General features: G+C 48.4%; 1 protein-coding gene across 9 annotated transcripts in view; it reads right to left on the bottom strand.

The window, feature by feature from the left end:
* BRD8 (bromodomain containing 8) overlaps positions 1-23,266 on the bottom strand; it is a 791,877-nt gene that overhangs the window by 141,679 nt on the left and 626,932 nt on the right. For 7 of the 9 annotated variants that reach the window (XM_078652722.1, XM_078652724.1, XM_078652723.1 and 4 more), the window contains one exon: positions 4,736-5,053. The exons of the other annotated variants lie outside the window; for them this stretch is intronic. In XM_078652722.1, the coding sequence (XP_078508848.1) occupies positions 4,736-5,053 (318 nt within the window). The remainder of the gene's footprint in view (positions 1-4,735; positions 5,054-23,266) is intronic. 9 annotated transcript variants of the gene reach the window in all.

Here is a 23,266-nt window from a genome sequence, read left to right as displayed (position 1 = left end):
GCTTTACATATGGAAGAGCATTGTTTCAGATCATAGTTACAAGGTTACATCAGTTGCAAGGAACGTAGTTACATGAGTTACCAAAGCACAGATTTAACATTAGAAAGAAGAAGAACAGGCAAGGGGAGAGAATTTTTTTTTGGGGGGGGGGACAGGATAGGAACAGGGGAGGTAGACAAAGACTAATAGAGGGAAGAGGCGGGCAGGGGCAGGAAACCCAACGGGGAGAGGAGGAAAACAGTGTCCGACAACCAGCTGGGTAGGTGACGGCTGAGGGATGAACCAGAGCCAAACTCCTCTATAGCTGCATATGACAGCTCCACCAAGCATCGAGCAAATGTAGCTCGGGCACCGCAATGCATACAGAAGGTTCTGGATTTCGCCTAGGGGGGCATCGTCAAAAGAGTTCCATCGGTCATGGTGTACGGTGCTGTGCTCCCAATGGTAGTGGGACCATTCCCAATCCTCTCCTGCGTGTGTCTCCCTTGTCGCTGTGGTCTCATCCAGAGGGGACTCTGAAACTCCAGGGAACAGGTTGCGGAACCCTCCCTAACAAGGGAAGAAGGAATGCTTTGGAGAAGGGCCCGCTCATGGGGGACATCTTGGGGACAGTCATTGCAATTGGAGGATTTGAAAGGTGAAAGTTGAGGCCCTGGTTCAGTCGCCTGGGAAATTGCTGCCCCAAATAGAGCAAATGACGTTGGTAATAATATTGTAGGTTCTAAACAGTCAATTAACAAGTGTAGGGGACTATTTATATCAAAGCTTTATCAATAGCATCTGCATTCGAACTGAATTGAGTCGGAGAGCAGATTATAGCAGGCCAGGGGCCACAGAGGGAAGAGAGCGCAGGCAGACTAGGAAATCAGCAATTACACAGGAGACAGAATATTGCGGTGAGTTGCGGGTAGACGCGGATCGAAGAACAATCTCGTCTTCATGTTAAGGTCAGGCAGGTACAGGCAGTGACTCAGGAGCGATCGCCGCAAGGGGTGAGAACAGCGCAACAAAGGTAAAACCAAAAGAAGGGGGGTTATCTTGAGTGGAGGGCTACAAATGGCTTTCTCCAAAGAGAAACAGCCGTTCTGTCAAGAGTATAGAAGAGCCTCAAGGCACAGTGGTCGGGAGTGTCTGCCATTTTGGAGCCGATGCGATGTTCCAAAACTGAATTTGTCTGCTCCTCCTGGCCTCCTCGGGCTCTGGTCGAACAGTGGGAACTCACCAGGGATCCTGTTAGCGGGAGGCCTCCATTAGGCCTTTCTGCTCCTCCGGGAGGAGCTGAAGAGCGTCTGCTTGCATCCAGTACTGTGCACTAACACGCGCAGCAAAGATCAGAAATTTCCGTGGAAAAGGGGGAACAGGTGCCGGCTCATACCACATACCATATCTAATGATAAATTTAGCTGCCTGTTGGCCATCCCAATCAACTGATGAAGAATGGATCGAGGGGTCATCTGGAAGTGACGGCAACATAATTTGTAAAGAATCCCACAATGCGTGAAAAAAACACCAAAGAACACAGGACGTGTTAATTGACCTTAACGCAGAACTAGTTGAGGAAAAATATGTTTTACACACGCATCTTGTCTCCTAGAATCTCTATCCGACGGGACATTAGGTAGAGAATCCATATTGTGTGAGGCTGAAGCAGCCTGTACCACCAAACTACGAGAAGTAGGATGTCTGAGGAGACAAGCCTGATCTCCAGGAGCAGGCTAGTGCCTGTGAGATATATCACAATCCACAGAGACCCCCGTATCAGGCATACCCCAAGTACCAAATAAAATGTCAAACAGGGCCTCACTATATGAGAGAACAAGATCCTACCCTGTCTTACCTTGACAGAAGATATCAATCAGGGGATCAGTAGACTTTTCCACAGAAGGAAGAGATAACTTTAAGACCATAGCCACTCTCCTTAACATGTCCGCAAAAGAGGAACTCCCCATCAGCCGGGGAATGAAGTTCCGAAGCTGGGGAAGACTCCAACCCAGTTGCCTCCCCTTGGGCAGACAACCAATTCTCCTCCATAAGAGGAGGAATAGCCTCCAATATCTGTAAAGTAGCCCAACTCCTCCATATCATCTCCCAAAAGGAGACCCTCAGAAATACCACCATGAGACGGAAGCAGAAGGACATCCTTCCCCACAGAACTCTCCATTAACTCCGTACCCGACGCCAAGAAGACGATGCCTCAACGTCGAGAGGAGCGGAAATGGTTTTGATCAGCGCAGCCGTTACCGGAGGCGGCTGATTGAGGATAGAAGCCAAAGGTGGATACCCTGAAGGACTGTGCATCGAAGCCGAAGCGGAGTCAGCCGACGCCAACCCAATGACTCGGCAGGCCCAACTGACACTGAGGGTGAACCTACAGGCATGACTCCTCTCACCTCCATGGGGCCAGATGGCACTTCAAGGTAAGGTAGAGATCAGGTTAAGGTACAGACCCAAAGATAAGATGTAGAGAGTTATAATAATTTGTCATTTGGGCCATCAAAACTCCAGCTCCCGGAAAGACGGGGACGCATGGGGTTGAGTCATGTATGGTCCCCTAAACCAGCGAACGGGAGGAACCGTGAGAGACGGAGTCTCTATGTAGTGAAGTAGGGGGCGGATGCCACGACTTCAACCACCTGCGCTTACCTTGGGACATCGATAGTTCCGAATGACGTCCACGGGAACGACCCTGTGGACGGCCCACCGAACAAGGAGAAGAAGACCGAGGCCGCTGTGAAGTCTCTACAGACTGTGTCAACCCTGCCACCAGGAGTTTCATCCGGTATTCCTTGCGTGCTTTCTGCTTCAGTTTCTGACAGGAGCTGCAATGTTCGGAGTTGTGGTGTTCTCCCACAAACCACATACAAACGGAATGAGGATCTGTGGCCAACATCAGTTGTGCACAAGACCCAAAAGTCTTATAGCCTGAAGACATGAGTAAAAAAGGCACACTGTTCCAACCAATAAAAAATGTCATGGTAGGCCGAAAAAATCTGAGGAAGTGCTTCTCCGGATCTACGTTGCAGAAGAAAACTGACATCTGCCGCCAGAGGGGACTTATATGACTCCGCTGATGTCACAACTGAAGTCGACGTCATCACGAAGTCGTACGAAGCCGTCCCCCGGCGTGCAGAGGTACTGCTGACATTTTTTCGGATCCAGACTGGCGCCGGGATAGAATTCAAAAGTTAAGGAATCTACAGCTAGATGTCTCTATCGGATTATAGCTGCACATGCAAGGAGCAATGCAGTGTAACTGATGCATGTGCTGTCATGGGTGGCTCACAGTGATACTCATATATAGTGAGATATGATAATGAGGGATATCCTTCCACTGAGACTCTACAAAGCAGTACTGAGTTCTTAGTGATGTTGCACAGTGCTGATGCTGCAGGTTTCCAGACGCTGAAAAGCTTACTTTATAGTCACATTTGGGGAAGTATTTTAGCTGAATGGATGGATGTAGGAGCACTGCCTGGGCTATTCAGAAAATTGCGGCTGGGCGCTTGTTGCACACACTATCCCTATCCAGATTCAGACATGCTGGGCTACCTTTTGAACTTAGTGTTGCATACACGCTTTAACTGAGGCAGCCAGGTTATAATGAAGGGAATGTTTCGGTGACTCATTCTAAAGGACATAAAGGCCAGGTATTGCTTCTTACCAGGCTTGCCACTGTACTTGTTGCAGTAAGAGATCAAAAGAAGCAGAAAGGGGAAAGATTTTGGATCAGTGTACTGAGGCATGTCTGATCTTCTTTGTTGTGAAAATGAGTTACTACCTGAAATGAATAGTAGTCATACTTTTGTGACATTGAGCATGCTATGCAAAGCACATTGCTAGTGACAAGAAAAGTGGAGGTTCTGAACATCTCTGTGCACTGGCTGGGGGTGGGGGGGCAGGCCTTAAAACGCATGCTGACATTATTTTGTACATGTGTGAAGGAGTGTTCTGAAAGAAGGTGAAAATCTGGTACCGTGATTAATTGGGAAAATGAAGCTGAAGATGGTGGGGTAAGTATTTACCCTTTTATAAAAAGCATAGCTAGAGATACTAAAGAATCTTTTCGCATCTCACATGTGAATGAATGCTTTTTGAGAAAGGAGGCTTAGTAATCTTCTCTCCTCTGGCCCTGTATGAACATCAACCAAACAGTACAAGGCTTTAGGGAGCAGTCTTACACTAGACACCTCGACCATCACTTTAATGAGCAGAGGTAACTTCTATAGGCTCTTTCCATTCTACATCAGTGTACTATAACTCACCATTGGGGTCCGAAACACAGCGTCCCCAGCCCCTAATCCCACCAGAGGATAAAATCACTAAGCTTTCACTGCCCTACTCACTGGTCCCATGGCTCGATATTGGCAAAAAGTGCTGGTAACGTATAATTCACTAAATACCCATCCACCTCTCATCAAAATCCTAATTTAGTCCTCTGCCTTCACCACCAAAAACACTCGCCCTTCTTCACCACTTAAGCTACTCCTCTGCTTTATCATCCTAAACACCCAAATCACGTGTCTTCTTTAAACATCACCATAACATCACAACATTGCCACAAACCACTTCCTTCTAACCCAAAAGTTACTCATGTTACTTCACTACCTCATATTACTCCTCCTATTTTGCCATGCAACCACTCCTTCTCACCATCTCCTTCGCAAACTCCTGAACAGCAGGTTCCTCTTCATATCACCCATCCAAGGTTCCACCTATCCATTCCTTTATTATGTACCTTCAGCGCAGGCTCCTCCTCAGCAGTGCTGGGTGATGCCTCTTTTAAGGTGCAGGCACTAGAGAGAGCTATGTCTGTGGTAAGATTTGGATTATCTTCTCTCTGCTCTGGCTTCTCACTTTTTCTTTGGGGCAGCCATTTTCCTTGGTCTTCATCCGCTTCCTGTCCCCCCCAGCATGACTTTCTTATTGAGGGGGTGCACCTCTTCTGTTCCGCTTCTTCGTTATTACTCATTGTCTCCCATGGGCCTGGTAGAGGCTGACAACTCTCGCTCCCTCCTGGGCTGAGGAGGGATAGGGGTTCGATGAAGTGGCTCACCTGTTGCATGGAAGATTTTGTTACAATCGCCGCATCTGCTCCCCATTGTTATCTGCCACACAAAAGTCCCACATATATGCTGCATTCCCTATTTCAAATTAATTGTTGCAAAATATGTTTGTTCCATCTTTTCTAAATGCAAAATTTAGTATAAGTCCATGTCTGTTGCAATTTGTTTGCATTTTGTTAGCAGCATGTGATGTCATCAGCATTGGTATAGTGCACTTCTAAGATTTGCATGGCAAAACACTACATTTAGAGTCTGGGTTCCCTTTTCATATTGTTCTGGGGTTCCCTCACTGTGTTTGTCTAGTGAAGATGGGTTTATCTAATGTATTACTTAATGTACAAGTTACTACTTGTGTAACAATATATCTGTAAGAGACATTAGTTAGTGATAGATTCTTTACCTTAGAATATCCCCATGCGTCAGACTGGATCCGCAAAGTTTTTTCGTCAGCAGTACCCCTGTGCGTCTGTAGGTGGCGCTGTGCGGCTCCACGTCCGTCGTTGGCGTCGTAAGCGCCGAGATGACATCACGGAGACTACTTAGGTGCCACCCATGCGTGTTGACATCAGTTCAATACACGACTTTCCGCGCCAGGAACGCAGAGCCATGCAAGAAACTGACCACTGGTGCCATGAAACTAGGGCCCTGAAAGGGATGACCTTAACCATAGGAATCAGTTCGCAGAACGGGGAGGATGGGTGGGGCGGTAAGAAATCTATCACTAACTAATGATTCTTACAGATATATCGTTACACAAGTAGAAACTTGTGCATCTGAAAGAGACATGTAAGTGATAGATTACTTACCTTAGAATAGATACCCCAGCAATACCAACCCCGGTGGTGGGTCTGCGAACAAAATTACACCAGAAAGTCACGGAGAACAGAACGGCCAAAGAAGCCATCTCTCCGGACTTGACTGTCCAGGCACTAATGATTGGTAAACGTGTGCAGCAAAGCCCACGTAGCTGCCTGACAAATGTCCTGCAAGGGAACGCCGCGTCCCAAGGCAGTAGTGGCTGCAGTCGCCCTGGTAAAATGGGCACGCAGCTCCAGGGGAGGCTACTTCTTAGCCAATGAGTAACAAATTTTGATGCACAGAACGACCCACGAGAGATGGTCCGTTTGTGCACGGCCTGACCTTTTTTGGCACCCACGTATCCAACAAAGAGCTGGTCATCCACCCGGAACGGTTGTGTGCGCTTCAGACAGAACAAGACCGCACGTTTTGGGTCCAGACAGTGGAGCCTCTCTTCCTCATTTGAAGGTTGCGGAGGCGGAAAGAAGGTGGGCAAAGTGATGGTCTGCCCGATGTGGAAGGGCGTAATAACCTTTGGCAAAAAAGAAGGACGGGTCCTTAAAACCACCTTGTCCGGATGAACAGAAAGGAAAGGAGGTTTAGAAGAAAGAGCCTGGAGCTCACTCACTCTTCTGGCAGAGGTGATAGCTACCAGGAAAGCAGTTTTTAGAGTAACAAGATTTAAAGGACAGTTATGAAGGGGTTCAAAAGGAGTGCACCTCAGATAGGTCAAGACAAGATTTAAATCCCATTGAGGCATTATGAAAGGCATGGGAGGAAACATGTGTGTAATGCCTTTAAGAAAAGGTTTAACAACCAGGGACTTAAAAAGAGAAGGCTGATCTGGAAGCCGTAGAAAGGCGGAGATGGCCAAAAGATAACCTTTGATAGTGCCCTGAGCAGAGCCCTGCTGGGCCAGGGAGAGAAGGAGCAGAAGGACCTCGGAAAGAGGGGCAGAGAGGGGATCCACAGCCTCTGCTGTGCACCATGCCACAAATTTGTCCCACCTGCTGGCATATACCGTCTTAGTGGAGGGACGCCTGGCTGCCAGAATGACATCACAGACTTCGGGAGGAAGATCGAAAGCTGTCAACTGTCGCCGCTCAATCTCCACGCAAGGAGGTGAAGGCTGGACAGGTTCGGGTGGAGGACCGTCCCCTGCTGCTGCGACAGAAGATCCTCCCGTAGAGGCAGTCGGATCGGGGATTGATAGCCATGCTGAGTAGCTCGGGATACTAGTATCTTTGTGCCCAATCCAGAGCCACAGGGATAACTTGGGCCCGGTCACGCCAAATCTTCTTCAGCAATCTGGAGAGAAGTGGTATAGGTGGAAATGCGTACAACAGACCGTAACTCAACTCGCGACGAAAAGCGTCGCCGAGCGAGTGCCGCCTTGGAAATTCCAACGTGCAGAACTGATGACATTGCACGTTCTCTTCGGTGGCGAATAGATCTATCCAAGGCTCTCCCCACTGCTGAAAGAGACCTCGCGCCACCTTCGAGTTCAGATGCCATTCGTGATCCATCAAGCACCGGCGGCTGAGTTCGTCCGCCCTGGCGTTCAGAGAACCTGCCAGGTGTTGAACCACCAACGTAATGCCTTGATGGTCCAGCCATGTCCAGAGCCACAGAGACTCCTGACATAGGGTTCACGACCCCACCCCGCCCTGTTTGTTGCAAAACAACATGGCATTGGTGTTGTCCGTGAACACCTGCACTACACAGAGGGAAGGAATTCCTTCAGTGCAAGCCGGATCGCCCAAAGCTCCAAAAGGTTGATACGGAGCCGGGACTCTGCCGGAGACCAGAGGCCTCTGATTTCCGACTCTCCCAAGTGGCCTCCCCATCCCAGGAGGGACGCATCCGTCACCACTGTGTGCTCCGGTTGGGGAAGGGAGAGGGATCTGCCATCGACCCAATCGCGATTCGTGAGCCACCACTGCAATTGTCGTGCAGTGCCCTCCGAGATCTGAACATGATCGGACAGGTTGCCCTGATGCTGTGCCCACTGGAACTTCAGGTCCCACTGCAGAGCCCGCATATGCCGTCTGGCATGTTGCACCAGTAGGATGAAAGAGGCCATCAGGCCCAGGAGCTGCAGGGTCATCCTGACTGAAACCCGGAATAGAGGCTGAAAGATCGGAATCATAGCCTGAATATCCCGGACTCGCAGGCCCCATTTGTCCTTTTTGGGGACCAGAAAGTAGTGGCAATAACAACCACATCCTACTTCTGGCCCAGGAACATGCTCGATGGACCCGTTGGCCAGGAGGGCCGTGACATCCTCCAGGAGAAGTGCAAAGTGATCCCCCAACATGCGGTGGGAACTGAGGTGGAATGGCTGGGGGGGGGCAGACTCAAAGGGGAGGGAGTAACCCCGTCGGACAATTTGCAGCACTCACCTGTCCGAAGTGACAGAACGCCAGTGGGGGAGGTGATGTTGAATCCTGCCACCCACAGGCGTGGGGTGCCCCCCAAAGCTCGGACTAGGAAGGCTTTGAGGCGGATGCTGCGGGAGCGGAGGTGCACTGACCCACCCGTTGGCCCCCTGTACCGCCACGGCGGCCTCCACACCATCGGCCGCGCTGAGGTTGGTTCTGCGCAGGCTTCTGGCTGAAAGAACATGCAGGGGCACCCCTTCCATGGCCAAGAAAGGAACGAAAGGGATCTGTGGCCAGGCATGAGGTGGAAAGACCTAAGGACTTGGCCGGAGCCCACGTGTCCTTGAAACGCTCCAGCACACTGTCGGCTTTATCGCCAAACTGGCGAGTGACATCAAAGGGCATGTCCATGAGAGAGCTTTAAACACCTGGTGAGAACCCAGTAGATCTCAACCAGACGTGGGGACGAACAGACAGCGTCAAGCACTTGAGCCGGCAACAGAGTGATGGACAATGGGGGAGGCTGTAGCGGAACAGCCAGACAGCAACCCAAGTAGCACTGAAGAGCAAAAGATAACGGGATGCAAGACATCCCAAAAATGCCAGAGTGGCGCTACACCATACCCGTATAAGAATGACAGGTAGAAACGGCACCAGCTATATACCAAAACAAAAGAAAGAGAGAGGAAGGAGGATCACTCTCCGCTTAACCGTACATTATGTGGACACCAACCAAAGGATGAGAAGAACCTGAAGAGATGCGACCAGAGCCTACCAGGCTAGCCCATGGAAGGAAGGCTGGAGAAGCTACCGCCAAGAACCAAAGGGCAAGAGGTAGAAACCGAGCAATGGTTTGAGAATAGCAGGCAGGAACAAGAAACACACCAAGTGCATACCCAGTCCCAAAAGGGGGCCATAGGGGAGAACAGCAGCAATGTAAAGCCTGCTGAAGCAGGCCACCACAGAAACATGCACCGGGCAAACAATCACAGAGACCACAAGGTGGCGTAGCTAAAAGAAGCATAACACTGCCCGACCAGGCAGCTTGAAGACTAAAGTGAGAATCAACCAGACGTGGGGACGAAGTGCCACAGTCATAGAAACCGCTCTACTAAGTGAGTCCGTGGTGTCCAAACCACACCGAATGGCAAACTTACCCGCATCTTTACCCTCGGCAACAGCTTGAGACAGCACAGCTTGGGTTTCTTCAGGACACTAAGGCAAATCCTGGGCAACTGTATCCCACACCACGTGGGAATGGCGGCCAAATAGGCATGCGGTGGTCACCGACCGCAGCCCTAAGCTGGCTGAAGAGAACAACTGCTTGCCGAACTGCTCCAGCTTCTTAGAGTCCTTATCCGGCGCTGCCGTGGGAAAGGCACTCTGGGACATCGAAGCTTGGATGACCAGACTCTCTGGCGTAGGAAGAGTGGTCAGGAAGGCAGGGTCACCTGGCGCGGGGTGATGACGCCTGGCGACGTCCTTATACACAGGGGCCCCTGTGGCTGGCCACAACCAAGTGCCCAGTAAGACGTCAGTGAGGGCGTCATTAAATGGCAGTAGGGGCTCCGACAAAAGTGGACACCGTCTGGGGCACCTCAGTGAGGAGAATAGTTTTTAGGGCCATCGTAGGGAAGTCCAGGTTGAGGACCTCAGCCGCCCGACAGAGCACCACCGTGTAAGAGGCACCCCCCTCCATGGTAGGTGGAGGAGAAGTAAACCCCGAGTCAGAGGAGACATCAAGGCTGCCAGGCTCCTCTAACTCGTCCGCCCAGTCCTGCTCAGAGTCACACTGACAAGCAAGAGGGTCCTCGGAACCCTCCCAGTCATTCTCTACCTCCGGCGTATGTGGTACAGGCCGCGGCAGCAGGGCCGGGACTGGGGAAGGAACAAAGGGCGTCGGGAACAGCGCCGGACGGGGCCAAACCGGCACCGTGTCCCAGTGCGGATCCCAGGCAGGAAAACATTGTCCTGGAACCTGGGCAGGGGCGGAACCAATGGTATCCACTGCAGCGCCGGAGGAGGAGCCCAGGGTGGCGCGGGAGCCGGAAGCAGGGTACTTTGTGGCACCGTGGCCGGAGCCAGCGGCGCAGGATCCTGTGGCGCCGGAGCCGCCGGAGCCGCCGGCGGCGCCGCAGGCCCAACAGGATCCTGACACAGGACAGCGGGCCCGAGGACGCACCAGCAGGAGTCTGAGGCCTAAACAGGCGGTCCATGGAAGCAAGAAACTCTTGCATCTGTGCGGGAGTCGCTGACGGACCCAGGTAAAGCGGGTAGGCCGCGGGACCCCCGGGCTCCAAAGGAGCCACAGGGTCAGAACCCCTGTCCCCCTCGTCTGCATCCGGGGACGGTCGGGGGTTCGTTGGAGAGTGACAACACTTCTTCCGCTTCTTTTTGTGTCGTCTCTTACCCGAATCCGAGGGTGAATACTTAGAACCCGGGGAGCGATGACGGTGGCCTCGTGAGCGTTCTCTGGAGCGGCCCCTGGACCGTTAATGGTGCCTGGACGAGTGCCGGACCTCTAGCAGCTTCCGGCGCCGCTCCCTCAAGGCCTTCAGGGCCATGGCCCGACAGTCCAAACAGGACCGCGAGTCGTGGTCGTACTCCAGGCAGTAGACACAAACGTCGTGGGGGTCCGCCACCGAGCGACGGCAGGCCCCGCAAGACTTAAAACCAGGCATCCCTATGTGCACCAGAGTAGATTCAAAATCACAGGAGACAAAAAGTCTCAAAAAGATAGTAAAAAAGTGACTAGGGTACATGCTCTAACAGGATCTGCGCTTACTGGCGCGGAAAAAAAGGACTGACGTCAGCGCGCATGGGTGGCGCCTAAGTAATCTCCGTGACGGCATCTCGGCACTTACGACGCCAGCGGCAGACGCCTAGCCCCCCGACACCACCTACAGATGCGTAGGGGTACTGCTGACGAAAAAACTTTCCAGATCCAGTCTGACGCCTGGGGATATTCTAAGGTAAGGAATCTATCACTAACGTGTCCCTTTCAGATAGTGATTCTATTGATTAATGGAAAAACAAAACACCTCCAATCTCATCTGACCACACTTTGGGTTTTCTAGACACACTGATCCTAAAAACTGTATGAATAAGTACATTTGAAGCTGGACATTAAAACAGCTAAGCACAAAATATCTACTGAATATCACCATAAACCGTTACCCGTTTCCCAAAATATTACAAACTATGTGAATTTTATATTCTCATCGCCAGTGCTCGCATACTGCAGATAAATCAGTAGCTATTTAGTCTTTAGTAATTTTAAGGGAATACAATTGTTTTGCACCGATGAAACTGCAGCAATTTATTTTGTGACACTCAAACCGTGAGCTTTTCATCTAGAGCTGTCTACACGATAACACAGTACAGACTCCAAAATCCTGTCACTTTTTAGCTCATCTGAATCACAATTTACACATGGAGAAAAATAAATATTTGAAATACATAACTATTGCAAACATATGCAACAAACTTTGACAAGTTGTCGACTGTATGCTCTGCAGTTCGATACAGTCGAGTCTGCAAGTCTCTAGAGAGGAGCGCATTCAAGAAAGCAAGTCAATTAACAGTGGCCTAGTATGGTGGCCATAGACCAAAATATGCCCCCAGCAAAGTGTGTGAGTAGTATAAAACTGTTATATTTGGGTGTAGTAGTTCCTCCCATTCCTTGGTCCTATTACTACTTAACCTGCTGCTCTATTGATAGCTGTGCCCCTGTCAATCAACGTTATGGACAGATCTGGAGTGGCCAATTGAGAGCTGCATTTTGTAGTATTTTTAGTACTACCATTATGGTACTACTTATGCACTACAGTATGAGTTACTTACCTTCGGCAACGATGTATCTGGTAGAGACGTTATCTGGCCGCAGATTCCTTAACTTAGAATATCCCCAGGTGTCAGACTGGATCTGGAATACTTTTTGCAGCAGTACCTCTGCGCGCCGGGGGACGGCACCACACGACCCCGCCCTCACGTCAGCAAGGTCATATAAGTCCCTGCCGGCGCGCTGACGTCAGTTTTCTTGGGAGAAACGTTTCCGCGGCACAACGCGGAGCCACCAACGGAAACTGTGAAAGTATGGTAACAGTGTGCGAGGGATGAAAAATCTGTGAATAAAGAATGAGGATGGTGCAAGACACCATCGCAAAAGACAGAATTAGACACTGCCTACATATAAGTGAAAAAACTGTGAGAAAGAGCCCCGCAAGGGAGCGAAGACCATTCCCCAAGCGCAACAAGGGAAGAATATTTCAACAGACAGAAATAGACTGCCATTACCATGCAAAACTGTGCCGTCTAGCAAGAACAGATCACAGACAGAACAACAGTCCACTACATTAATGTATAAAAAGACTGGCACTTCCCATATAGTAATGGAGATGTGAACAGAGCATAACCGATCCCCAAAGAGGACGACTATCGAGGAGACCAGGACCCTGAGACAACAGCGAAGGCGAAAGGAGGGGAAGGCACTAGGAGAGGAAAATTAATCTCCTAGTGAAAGTGAATTTAAAAAAGGCACCATATTACAGGAAAGAAGCCCCTTAGAGGGAGTTAGCTGTACATGGCAATTCTCAAAAGGGAGCAACAATATGAGCTCCCGTGAGAGAAGAGCCAATGGCAACTGAAAGAGGCCCATGGAGAACACCACTTGGCAAGGTCCTCGCAGAACGGGGAGGCTGGGGGGCGTTAAGGAATCTGCGGCTAGACGTCTCTACCAGATACATCGTTACCGAAGGTAAGTAACTCGTACATCTGATAGAGACATCTAGCCGCAGATCCCTTAACTTAGAATAGACTCCAGCCATATCCCAAAGTGGAGGTGGGTCTGCGACAGAAAACAGACAGCGTCAAGCACTTGAGCCGGCAACAGAGTGATGGACAATGGGGGAGGCTGTGGCGGAACAGCCAGACAGCAACCCAAGTAGCACTGAAGAGCAAAAGATAACGGGATGCAAGACATCCCAAAAATGCCAGAGTGGCGCTACACCATACCCGTATAAGAATGACAGGTAGAAACGGCACCAGCTATATACCAAAACAAAAGAAAGAGAGAGGAAGGGGGATCACTCTCCGCTTAACCGTACATTATGTGGACACCAACCAAAGGATGAGAAGAACCTGAAGAGATGCGACCAGAGCCTACCAGGCTAGCCCATGGAAGGAAGGCTGGAGAAGCTACCGCCAAGAACCAAAGGGCAAGAGGTAGAAACCGAGCAATGGTTTGAGAATAGCAGGCAGGAACAAGAAACACGCCAAGTGCATACCCAGTCCCAAAAGAGGGCCATAGGGGAGAACAGCAGCAATGTAAAGCCTGCTGAAGCAGGCCACCACAGAAACATGCACCGGGCAAACAATCACAGAGACCACAAGGTGGCGTAGCTAAAAGAAGCATAACACTGCCCGACCAGGCAGCTTGAAGACTAAAGTGAGAATCAACTCCTGAATACAGATATGCAGGGTGTAGACCTAAAACAAGTGCCATCAGAAGAGCTGTCCCGCAGGCCAGCTGATATAATAGTAGGATGACACCTAGGAAAGAGGCACAGCCAAAGGAAGTGGCAGTAGAAGTACAAAAGCACCAAGGCGTATAAACGGCGGAAGAATCTCAGAATTCGAGACCAAACCCTCCGACTGGAGGGATGTAACCCGTGTCCCGAAAGAGAGATAACGTACTGAGTCTGAACACTAAGAAAAGAAGCAGTGTAAAACTGGGAAACCACCCCAGTAAGAGGAATGCAATGAGGGACCTTATTGGTATTCCCGCAAGCATCACTGAAAAGCTCCCTAACACATGGAGACATCGGACCAGACCTCACAGGCTCGAAAAGAGGTGATGACGTTGGAAGAGAAATACCCATGGCAACTTGCAAATATACATATATATATCTATCTATATCTATCTATCTATCTATCTATCTATCTATCTATCTATCTATCTATCTATCTATCTATCTATCTATCTATATATATATATATATATATATATATATATATATATATATATATATATATACAACTTCGCCAGCTAGAATCTCAATATATTCTAGACTTGGATACCAAAATCCCTGGTGGATTAAATTCTGAGGAAGAGATGGCATGGTATCTAGGACAATAGCTGGTATAATGAATTGTGTAGATGATCTGATATGTCGCCAGTGGGAGTATCAATTCAGTACAAGGTAGCTTGATTTTAAAAATGCTCTATGATAGACTTCTATCTTTGAATCCGTAGCCAAATTTTAAGTCACTGTCACTGTTGTTTTTAATGTATATAGATTGTGAGTATTGTCAGCCTTTCTGTTTAGATCCCTGATACAGCGATTATGTTCTCTTTTTGTGCAGATATGAAAATAGTGCTCCACTTTGACCTGTTAAGAAGGAAAGGCAAGATTATGAAACTACAACATCTGGTTACAAGTGTAATATAAACCCACTGGGGTATTAGAGTTGGAGAATGTAAAAGCCAGTTCACCATATTATCATGACTGTTTTGGACCGGTTGAATGAGGTCATTGATACATGAGATACGGAACTACTATTTTGTTATAAACACATTTATTTTATTGTGAATGTAGGGCACTAATGAACATGTTTACAGTAATACTGCTGAACCCACTAGGGATATTATTGATGAATTCTGAAATATATGCGTTCTGATTGATGTAATGATGATATGTTGTTGTGTTTTTTTATTAATTGAAACCCAACTTTATTGAATCGTGAGCACGAACACCCATGGATGTGGGCTGGATTCTGTTTCGTTGCGTCACCAAAAGAATGTGTAATTAAGACTCGAATACTCGTATAAAATTCTAGATTGTGGGGAAGATTATTTAAATTTAATTTATAATCCCGCAATCATTACTTTAGCGTTATTATTTAAATGCTAAAATTATAACTATTAATACTTGAAGCGTCATGATTTATATGTGAGAATTGTGATGATGCACGACAATTAATTTGTACTACTCAGGCGGTTGTTTATATGTATCACAACAAGCTGGGAGATATAATTCTCCGTTTGATCTTTACATACAATGACATTGTAAAATGGCTGACAACTCGACATTACACTGTGTTATGTTTATGTTTGTTAAATTAAGGTATAGTCCATCCTTTTTAGGTCGAGCGACCTATCTCAATGCGCATGCGCATTGAGAGCGGGAGCTCGATCTATTGCGGCTTAAACAGAGCTTACCGAGATCAGGCGATTCCCAGGCGATTTCTTCCAGTGCACGTGAAAGCGCGTGCACAATGCCACCAGCCGCTTGCCTCGCATTACCACATCAAAGGCAAGGCGGCCTCGTCTCAGGCCCCTGCTGCTTCACACCCTCATGCCGCTCTCCCCGCTCCGCCCCCTCCCCTGCCCGCCGTGTCCACTTCACTTTGACGGCCGCAGGCCGTCTCTCGTGTTTCTGTATTTTCTTATATTTACCCAAGACTTTTTAGATCGTGGCCCCAGCACACTGTATGGCTGTTGTTCCCTTAGCCTGTTTCCAAAATATCGGCCGCTAATATATATATTTTTTTAATCCGGGTTCACTCAACTACTTAGAACAAATACCATTGCTTGTAAGGCACGTAACCCCAAAAAGTATGGCATCACGCACTACATTTTTATACAGTACTACATTCAGCACTTCTGCCTTTTCCATCAGGATTTGTAAGGTTTCTAAACAACATAACCGATGTTACTTTTTATCCGCTGTACGATAGTCAATTTACCGACCGCTTAAGGATAAAAGGCTCTCTGTCTTGCTGTGGGTTTTGAACGTTGACACCCAGAATATCGCATTTTGTCAGCTGCGAGAATATCATGCTGGCATGAACATACAATTATTTTGTAATCCCTCTAGCATATCACTTATCCATCTGCTGTGTGGCTGTGTCCGCGACGGAATCCATTCGTTGTAGTTATAATAATATGCAGTTCTAGAGTCTGTTGGGGACGAGGGTAGGTTTTTTGCTGAGCTGGCTGTTCGAAGACACGTTTGCTGTTGGGAAAAAAACAAGTTGCACTTTTCGACTTGCTCCACTAGGTGGTGCGATTACATATCCCATGTGGGTTTTAGTGAGACTGCCGTTACAGGTTCGTAAAACTAGTTTTGAATAATTCCCCATTTGATCTGATTTGAGTTGATTTCTGTCTCGCAATCCCATGTGTGCTTATCCAGGCTTGAAAGTTTGCAAAAAAGACGTTGCACGGCCTGTGGTTAACCAGCACTTATAATATATACATGCGATGCGCACACATGCAACGCCACTCACAAATGCAACGCCACTCACACATGCAACGCCACTGACACATGCAACGCCACTGACACATGCAACGCCACTCACACACGCAACGCCACTCACACACGCAACGCCACTCACACACGCACACATGCAACGCCACTCACACACGCACACATGCAACGCCACTCACACACGCACACATGCAACGCCACTCACACATGCAATGCCACTCACACATGCAACGCCACTCACACATGCAACGCCACTCACACATGCAACGCCACTCACACACGCAGCGCCACTCACACACGCAGCGCCACTCACACACGCAGCGCCACTCACACACGCAGCGCCACTCACACACGCAGCGCCACTCACACACGCAGCGCCACTCACACACGCAGCACCACTCACACACGCAGCACCACTCACACACGCAGCACCACAAACACACGCAGCACCACTCACACACGCAGCACCACTCTTAGACACACAACGCCACTCACACACCACGCAAGCCCACTCTCACCCACGCAACGCCACACTCACCCATGCAACGCCACACTCACCCACGCAACGCCACTCACCCACGCAACGCCACTCACCCACGCAACGCCACTCACCCATGCAACGCCACACTCACCCACGCAACGCCACTCACCCACGCAACGCCACTCACTCAAAGCCACTCACAACCACGCAGTGCCACTTTCACCCACACTGTGCAGTGCACAATAGGCCTCGCAGTAGGAACGTTGGAGCTATTGGTTTTGTAAATGACAAAGCCCTTTATGTTTTTAAAATGAAAACAAAATAAAAGGCATTGTTATTTGCAATTGTAATAGCTCCAACTTTACTACTGCGAGACCTATTGGCAACGCCAGTGCTTGTTGTTTATTGTGATCACGTGCACGCAACTTTAAAAATACGGTTTAGAAACTTTGAAGTTACCCGTGAGCAAGGCGGCAACGCCGAAACGCGTAGCGTGTTTTTTTCTTGGCTTCAAGATGTACATAAACTCTTATTTACAAAGCAGACTCCGTGAGTATTGGCGTTATTACACTGCGTGGAAGGCATGGTACATCTGTACTAGGACGCTGTAAATTACCGGGGTATCTCTGACCCGGACAGCACCTTGGCGAGAAGGGTCCCGGCATTTCCAGAGAAGGAGGAAGTAATATAAATATATATATATCTATATATATATATATATATATAAATATATATATATATAAATATATAATATATATATATATATATATATATATATATATATATATATATATATATATATATATATATATATATATATATATATATATATATATATATATACACGAGCCAGGACTATGCAACATGGTTGTATAGGAGCACCCCTAGTTCATTAATGGCAGGTGGTAGCCTCATTAGAAGTGTGAGAAACACCATAAAACCCTCCCAAGGAGGAGAATGAGGCAAAGTCAGACTACCCATGGCGTACAGAATATGGCGCCAAGGGACACCATTGAGTACTGTACAACGGAACATAACAGCACCAGGTGACGCGTAGAGCACAAGGGATCTCTAGGCACTGTTGATATAGGCAGAGCTAAATAATAGCATACAAGTACCCCACATGGAGTATGCACACCCCAAACAGCGGGGAACACCTCTTAGGGCAAACCACAGTCAGAGGACCAGACACAGCAAACTGTAGAACACTGCCATAGCAGGCCAACTGCCAGCTCAAAAAGCATTATGCATCCAAAGGGTGCTAAATGAAAGGGTAATCACCCCTAGCACACAAAAAGAAGACCTAAGGCTTACTGCCAGCCTAAATCACATAACGAATAGAAGGGATGCTAAATGAAAAGGTACCATCCCAGAACAACCGCCTGAGGAAGACAGGCCTAAGTGGGAGGGCAAAAGCCCGCAAGAAGGCGATGAACAGCTGATTTGGTGTGCGCATCAAACAACAAAACCCCTTCAAAGGGTAAATCAACCAGTCGCTCCCGGATATTCTCCGGGAAGACGCTATCTCGCAACCAAGCATGGCGCTGCAGGGCAACAGAACCAGCCATAGCCCGGCCTAAAGACTCCACAGTATTCAAGGCCGAGCGGATCGTGAATTCTGTACAGTCACGGCCATCCCTGAGAAGACGACGGAGGTCCACATGAGCGCCTTCAGAGGTGGCAGAAAGCAAAGACTCTGCAGAGTTCCATAGGGCAGAGGAAGCCCGAGCCAAAACACACACTGTATTTAAGGACCACAGGGCAGCACTAGTAGAGGCAAAGATGGTCCAACCCCATGACTCAAGCCATCTGGACTCTCGGGAGGGAGGATGCATTAGTCAGGGAAGGGAAGGCAGTTTTCAAAACAAAGCCCTGCACATCAGGGTGCACAAAAAGGCAAACTGGATCATGTGGAGCAGGACGGTGGCGGTGCAAACTGAACGAGCTACCAGATCACCCGAAGCTGACCGAACCCAGGTACCCAAAAGGGCATCATTGAAGAATGAGGATCCTGATGGAGCTCTTGTGGAGGCGAAGAGACTGCCGGATCCTGGGGCTCCTGAGGAGGTGGGGATCCTGCTGGGTCCACAAATTCTAAGGGCGGACAGGCAAGAACACATCTGGCGTCGCCGGGCATGAGGGTGCCGCCAAACTCTCTCCAGAGGCTTCCGGAGAAGAGTCAACAACACGGCGTTGATGCGTGCCTCCTCAGGTGCCAACTCGACTCCCTCCGGCATCGAGTCTGCCCCATCCGGGCCGAAACGACAAGCTCCCCTTCTGAAGAAGGAGAAGGTGCCGGAGCCGGGGAGGCAAGCCTTTGGAGCCGCACCAGCGCAGACTCTGCCTCAACCACGACAGGCTCCGACTCTGGAGAAAGAAGCTGAGGCGGAGCCGGGGAGGCAAGTTTATGGTGCCGGAACGGCGCCGACCCAGGCTCCGGACAGGCGGCCACCTGCCCGGAAGGCCAGGGTGTGCTCAAAGCAAGGCTTTGAGCACCAACAACCAACTGTGATGCCACAGGGAGCCCTGCGGGACTATGCGGCGTGGCAGGGGTGCAGTGGGTCGTAGAGGGGGACCCAGCCGGGCTGCTCCTAGACGACGCCTTGTGGATCCTGGAGGGGGACCCAGCCGGGCCGTGCCCTGAAAACGCCACATCTCCGACGTCCCTGGGGGGGGCAAGGGCTCAATTGGACGCAGAGCGCGAACCCACCAGCGAGTCCGTTGGGGATCCCGCAAGTAGCAGAGGGCCCGAGGACACCCCAGGAACGGTAGAGGACCCAAGGGAGGTCTGCAAAGCCGCAGCGTAGGCCTCCATTTGGGCCTGAGTCGCCCCCACACCCGGATAGGGCGGATAGAGGGGTGGCGACTGTTGGGGGCGGACGTCCGGAAGGTTCCGGGAACCAGTGCCCCCGACAACAGAAGAAAGTGAGGTCAAGGACCTAGGCGACATGCGCCTCGACTTACTTACAAGTGGCGAGCAACGGCCCGGGTCCCAGAGGGCGATCGGCGGCAGGAACCGGAAAGAAGAGGGATCTGCTGGCGATGAAGCGCCTGGGGAACGAGAAGACTCCTAACGGGACAGCTGTGCCGAAAGAAGCTTCATCCGGCGCTCCAGCCGGGACTTTGGCTTGAGGTGCTGGCAGGCGTCGCAGTCTGTGGAGTCGTGGTGCTCGCCAAGACACCACCTACAAATAAGATGCGGGTCCGTCGCGGACATTTGCCGCGAACAGGAAGTACAAGTTTTAAAGCCCGAAGGCATTGCACACTGTTCCAGGCGTAAAGCGTCGAAAAGGGGGCATGAAAACAGGCCAGAGGAACCGCTTACTCCGGATCCGCCTTGCACGCGGAAAAGAAGGAAACCGATGTCAGCGCTCAGGGAGGGACTTATATGACCTCGCTGACATCATGTATGTGGACGACGTCAGGGCGGGGTCGTGTGGCGCCATCCCCCTGCGCCCAGAGGTGCTGCTGCAAAAAGAAATCCGGATCCAGTCTGACGCCTGGGGATATTCTAAGTTAAGAAATCTGCGGGTAGATGTCTCTATCAGATAAATGCTATTCACTAACCTACATGCAGGGGTCACCCGCTCCTATTTTATTTTTTTGTTCCGAGATCTCCACTCCAACTATGGTGTCGCTGCATATGTAAGTATGTTTTATAGTAAGTGTGGGAGGGACAGAGGGGAATGTCTTGAAAACAGGGAACAGTTACACATAAAGGAGCGGGATAAAAGGAGGAGTAAGTAGGGTTTAGGAAGGGTCAGGAAGGGGTTAAGGGAGGGATGTGCATCCACCAACAAATGAAAAAGTCAATTGCTATTCACCAACTGCACGTCTAAAGTCACTACAGCCAAAAAGGACCCAAAACAGACTTCTGTTTTGGGTCCTCAGAGCTGGAGTAAGTCCAGCACCACACATAGCCAACCACTGGTACTGCAAGAACCTCCCACAGAAATCAATATAGCTAGGGACTTAAAATAAAACACTATAGAAAATTATAAATGAAATTAAATTATGTAAACTATTTAAACATATAAACATTTATGTTTAAAAACATTCTAAAAATAATACATATTTCATTTTATAAATATTTTCATGTTTTACAGTTAAAAATAATGTAACACTACTTTGTATTATATTCATTGTAATTAATTCTAACATCACTTTTAATAAGTATTAATACATAATAAAATCTATTATTTTTATTTAAAATGAAATAAATACGTAATTCAAAGTTAAGTTAATAGTGCGGTAGCATTTATTTGTATAACTGTGTATGTAGTACAAAATAAAAAAATGCAACAGTACTATTAACTTCATATTGAAATAAATATATATATTTTATTTAATTTACATTAAATACAAATTCTTTTTAAAGATGCTTTTAGAAATATCCTACCTAAAAGTGAAATGTTTGTACCTACTTATTATTTATTAACAATTACAAAAAGTATGTATAGAGTAATTGAAATGAATGGATTTTTTTAAATTAAAGTTACATTTATTTTAAAATTAAAAAATGTTAATGTATTTGATCATTAAATAATATTTTTAATATATATTTTTAACGCTCAGTTTAATCTATATATACTTTAAAAAAAGTTGAAATAAAATATTCTGATTTAACCTTTTTATCCTATGTGGTTCTATTTTAAATCTCTGCCTTCATTATTTTCTAGGGGAGGTGTTACAGTATCAGTGGTTGGCTATGTGTGGTGATGGATACTGCTCCTTAGTAAATTTACAAACGCAAATTAGGCTCCACCCCCTGTTTCAGGGTGAAACATGCAAGTCTACACTTTTGAGTAACTTTACACTCATAAATGATAAATAGCTGAAAGTAGTAAGTTGCTCAAAAGTAAAAAGAGCAAGCTTAAATGTGTAGATTAACTCATGAGGGACCTAACTACAAAGGTAAAAGTATATGTGAGAAAATCTACACGTTTAAGTTTACTCTTACACTTTTGAGTTAACTGTTCTACTTTTGATGGAGGTGGAGATTTACACTTGTAGATTTATAAATGTCATTCTGTAGTAAGTAAGAAGTACTACTGTTTAACATTCACAAGTCCTTAGTGTTCTCCCTAGGGGGACTGATTGGGAAACAGCCATATCAGCTACCAGCTGTGGGCCTCCAATGGGAATTGGACGGGTTTCAATACTTGGGGATCTGGGTTACCCATACGGAGGCCCAGCACCAGCGTCAGAATGTCGACAGGGTGTTGTCTGGTCTGGAAAACTCTTTATTCTTCTGGAATTGGCTCCTCCTCTCTCTAATGGGCAAGGTGGCGATAGCACAAATGGTCTTTCTACCGAGATGTCTGTATCTTGTGCAGAACTATTTGTTTCCACAACAGGATCTCTCTTTCTGACAGTTGGACTGCCTATTAGTGACACTTTTATGGGCGGTTAGGCGTAGTAGAGTCGCACTTGCTATATTGAAACGGGACATGGAGGATGGGGGCTTGGTAGTCCCGGACTTACAATTTTATTATTGTGCTGCTCACCTACAGCACACGGCTCGATGACTTATGGAGTCTGACAACTGGGAGAAGAGACTTTTAGGAGCCGAGTTGGGGGGGGCACTGCCTCAGCTGCTAATGCGGGAGGGGAGATCAGAGGTCCAGTTGCCATATTTGATAACCCACACTGCAGTGATCTGGGTAAGGGTGGTTCAGAGTATTCTTCGTAGGGTTCCCTACAGTAGTTAACTGAAACGGTGGGATCTGGTGCTCTTTGGAAACATTGATCCACCATGTCTATGGACCTGTAGAGGGAAGGGGGTTGTCTGGAAGCAAGGGACCTCTACACTGGAGACACCTTCATATCAATCCGGGATGCGCAGGACTCCTTTGGGGTGGGACCGGCTCATTTTCTTCTTTATGCTATGATGGAGAGTGTGGCCAAGGATCTCTGGGTGGACTTCCTGGTGGCACCGCGTCCATCAGAGGTCCTCACGGGCCTCATTGGATGGGGAAAGGGGCCGCCATCTCATCACTAAATTCTACATGCCCTTAGGAATGACACTTAGCTGAGGCAGTATCCTGCGCTAAGGGCCCGGTAGGGAGACATGGAGGTACTGATCCCCAATATGGATTGGGAGATGGTGTTTAATCTTGTTCGCACTGTATCCTGTAATAATCACTTTAAACTATTACATTTCTATTTTGTACACCGCACATACATCACCCTCCCACAGCATCAACAGGATAGACCCTGCGTAGAATGCTACCTGTTTGCGATGGGGGAATGTTGGTGCCATCTTCCTGCATT

This window comes from Lissotriton helveticus, chromosome 7, assembly GCF_964261635.1.
Source record: "Lissotriton helveticus chromosome 7, aLisHel1.1, whole genome shotgun sequence".
NCBI lineage: Eukaryota > Metazoa > Chordata > Amphibia > Caudata > Salamandridae > Lissotriton > Lissotriton helveticus.
The sequence above is the reverse complement of the archived record's forward strand: the minus strand, read 5'-3'. Positions and strand labels throughout refer to the sequence as shown.